Consider the following 4005-nt stretch of genomic DNA (forward strand, 5'->3'; position numbering starts at 1 on the left):
TATAAAAAAGCGATGTTCAACAATAGCTCTGATTATACATTTTATTACTTCTTAGTTTCGTACCACACACATGGTGTGACACTCTTCATATAATTATCAGGGAGCTTTCGATTTGTGCGACGACGCGACGCTAGAACGGAATCACTCATGCGTGACCGTCCTACCCCTGGCGTCCTACGTTCCCTGCATACGTAGATTTTGCCAAATTGCGTTCCACAATCTGTTCGACGGGGTGACCTTAACGTTCTCGCATGCGCAGATGACTTTTAGTGACGTCATTATGTTCTGCGTCCTTGTTGAACACAACTTTTTTTTATACAATTTATGTGATATGACGTCATCGTACCATATATGGGCACATCACATTTTTTTTTGTCACATAAAGTTTGATCGTGTAGACAAAGCTTTACGCAAGACAAACATACACACATAATGCTTTACACAAACTAAATCTCAAGAGGTTTAGGGAGTGGAGTTGTTTTGGTAGTGAGAAATAATCCATCAACACTGACAGGAATTGAGCCTAAGACCCTGGGGATAGGAAGGCCAGCAACTTAAAAACCTAGCTATTCAACTCCAATCCACTCTACTCTACTGATGCTATACTGCTAGGAAAATCCAATAATAATCAAAATAAATAACAACAGTAATAATAACGATAATGATAATAAAAATATTGATAATGATAATGACAATTACAACAGCAGAATGCAATAACAATAACAAGCAACAAATAGGCCTATTGCCATTCGTGATTACCAAATTCCTTTAAACTCTACAAATAGGCCTATTAAAATTAGTATTTTATTCAGCTTACCACGGGTGGATGGCGTGGAGAAGGTGCACGCCGCTGAAAAAATACGATCCAAACCCACGTCCCTACCCTCCCCATTTAAAATTTGCTGAGCAAAAGAATTAAGTTGAAAGCTTAGAATCACAAGTATCACCGTTTTTAACACTCCCTAACAACCTCCCCTTGTCAGCAAAACTTCTAAAGATAGGCCACTGCTTGTTACACCATCAGACCTATACTTTATTTAATTCTGAATTTGGGTCACATCATATAAATTAATTAACAAATTAATAAATGGGTCTTGAAGTGCTGCAGTCTAGTTTTTGTTGTTTTGTGGACCGCATGTCCTATAATACTATTCTTCATTTCTTTATCAAAACCTGCATTCGTTCTGCTGCGCACTATTGATTTACTGATTGAGTGATCACGAGCAGTCAATACGTTATCGAATTTGTGTATCGAATAAATCGAACAAATGGAATGTAAATAAATAATTTACGTTTAGTCTGCTTTATTTATAGCTCTAACATATCGATTGTTTTTGCTTCAATGAATGCACTATGTTGACTCACTTTCAGTTGCCTATGTCATTCAATTTGCCTTGTATAAGTAATAACAATGGCTTCAGAATTCAATAGGACATATTTCTTGTTACTATTACAGTATGTTCAAAATAGGGTTTTAAATAGAGTACTATCAATCATCATTAGAAACACTGCATTATATAATAATTATGAGCTTGGGTCACTGATGTAATGTAAGTGCTGTCGTCTGAGATGTTTTCAATGTTTTGTATACCACCCACTATCGCATGTCTTATAATACTATTCTTCATTGCAGATCTTTTGCAAGCCTGCATAGAGTGTTGCTACCGTGCGCTTTAAGGTATTGAAGACTTTTATTTCAGGCTAGTTTGAACACATGCCTGCAGACATCACGAACCTGTCAATGTTACGTTATCGATCTTGTGTATCGAACAAATTATGCATTAGTATACATAAACAGGCCCTAGTTTAAGTTTGGTTTGCTTTATTTATAGCTCTAATCGATTGCTTACTTTCTTTGCCTTGGTAAATTAGTACACAACATTTAAAATAGTAATGTTAATAGCAATGGCTTCAAGCCTTAAAGTACTGGCGATTGTCGGGATACTTATGATGTCCACCAGTAATGGCCAAGTAGAATGCGAGGTCAAGCCTATCGATAAGCTATCCTCTTCTCACTTCTACGGACGTTCCAACACCACAATGATGAACGAAATGATTAGTTATCAGAATAAATCCAGATACGAATGTATGCAGATGTGTCGACAGAATGCCAGTTGTGTTGCTTTCACTTACGCTGAGGATTCTCAATCGTGTTCCATGTTTGATCATGATAGTGAAACGGGACCAGAACTACTGCAATCGGGGCCCGGCGTCTGGTTCTATGACTTGCGACAGAAAGATATCACTGAGGTAGTATTCATAATTCGAGATATTCTAATAAAAAAAAATTGATTATAAGCACGTTTTCTCCCAACTAAAACAAAAAAATCGATCACATTAAAGTATGTTTTGTAGACGCATTTTTTATTGTGCTACCATTGTGGAAGAGACACGCAGTTTTCTTCCCGTTACTTTCACTAAGAATTTTTAATTAGTTTGTACGAAAACCTATCAGTGCCAATCAGGTGTATATCGTAATCCGATAGCACGGATTACTAATACTGTTGACGAGTTGATAATCTCTTTGTATGGATTATACTAATTCGTTTGTACGGATTAGTAATCCGTTTGTACGGATTGCTAATACTATATAAAAAAAAACAAATGATAGTTATAAACCAAATAGGCCCTATTCTAAAATTCAAAAATATATGTATTGAATAAAGATAAATCACAAAATTGAATGTTTGACCATGTAAAGTAATCCGTACAAACGAATTAGTAATGCTTGCAAAGAATTAGTGAACGGTACAAACGAATTAATAATCCGTAAAAGCAGATTAGAATCCGTAAAAACGAATTAATAATTCGTACAAATGAATTAGTAATTCGTAAAACACGAATTAGTAATCCGTACAAGCATGGTACCAGTTATAATCTACAAGCGGATTAGTACATTTGTACGAATTCTAAGTAAATGTAAAGTTTTAAATTGTATTAATATGAACAACATTTTTATTTAAAGTATTTGTAAACACATTTTTCTCATTGTCATCTATACTAGAATGAGAATAAAAATCAATGAATTAGTAATCCGTACGAACGGATTATAATGATTGGCTCTAATGGGCTTTTGTATTTTTGTACTTGATTAACTGATTTTTTACGAAATTAATGAATGAGCATGATCACAATAACATGTCGTACCACTTACGTATAGGATGGTGACCAAAAATTTCTTTCTGCATGTCCTGCTTCCACATAAGAGGTTATTTGGTCGATGATGCAAAGGTCATTGGTAATATCGACTATTCGTAAAATGGACGTTTACCCATAATATATTACAAATAATTTCTGAAAACCAGACTAATGAGACTACTTTGCTGCTGTTGTTACCAATAAGGTGTATCATTCGACTGTTCTGTTTTGAGCAGCTCTTGCTACTCAAACAGCACATGTTGTATTCGACTGCTCTTCACAAAAGCAGCTCGAACTCCTCGCTGTTTTTTAACGAGCTTAACGAGCACACTCCGAGCTCCTCAGAAAAGGACCAGTTGAATACGCTGGTCCTATTTGTCCGCTGGACATGTGAATAGAAAGAGCTGCTCAAAACAGACCAGTCGAATACGCCTACTGGTATAGTACGTTGTTGCCAGCCAGAGTACGATAATGGTGGTAATAATAATATTATTTATTTGACACTTTTACAACAGTGGCAGCACACAAGAAAGTGGCGCAGTCAAACTTAAACTAATGAACAAAGAGGAAAACAACAACTAACAGCTAAATGAAAAAACTTAACCAAAGAAAATACAATTTATGTACAATACAACAACAACGCTGACTTAGATTCCTCGTTATTTAATCGTGTCCTTGTAATCCGAGCCGACTTTACCGTTAAACAAGTTAATTTACCGTTATTCTAGTAAGGTTCAGTAAAGAAGCACCTAAGTGCCATTCGACTTGACGACTTGTCGAGATAATTTATGTTGTATGGCACTCAGGTGCTTCCGTATGGAAAACGTCAACCGCCGCCTATGTTATTATTTCTTGTCTCCATTCTAT

The 4005-nt window shown here is 35.8% G+C and overlaps 1 protein-coding gene across 1 annotated transcript in view; it reads left to right on the forward strand.

Annotated features, from left to right (window-relative positions):
• The first annotated feature begins 1838 nt into the window (after positions 1 to 1838).
• The window catches only part of LOC117100565, an 8649-nt gene continuing 6482 nt past the window's right edge, over positions 1839 to 4005 (forward strand). Inside the window, exon 1 of the mRNA XM_033240344.1 lies at positions 1839 to 2250. Within this exon, the coding sequence (XP_033096235.1) occupies positions 1894 to 2250 (357 nt within the window). The 5' untranslated portion in view covers positions 1839 to 1893. The remainder of the gene's footprint in view (positions 2251 to 4005) is intronic.

The sequence above is a fragment of the Anneissia japonica genome, unplaced genomic scaffold (assembly GCF_011630105.1).
Source record: "Anneissia japonica isolate Jap-2015-1 unplaced genomic scaffold, ASM1163010v1 scaffold4446_len648930_cov198, whole genome shotgun sequence".
Taxonomy (NCBI): domain Eukaryota; kingdom Metazoa; phylum Echinodermata; class Crinoidea; order Comatulida; family Comatulidae; genus Anneissia; species Anneissia japonica.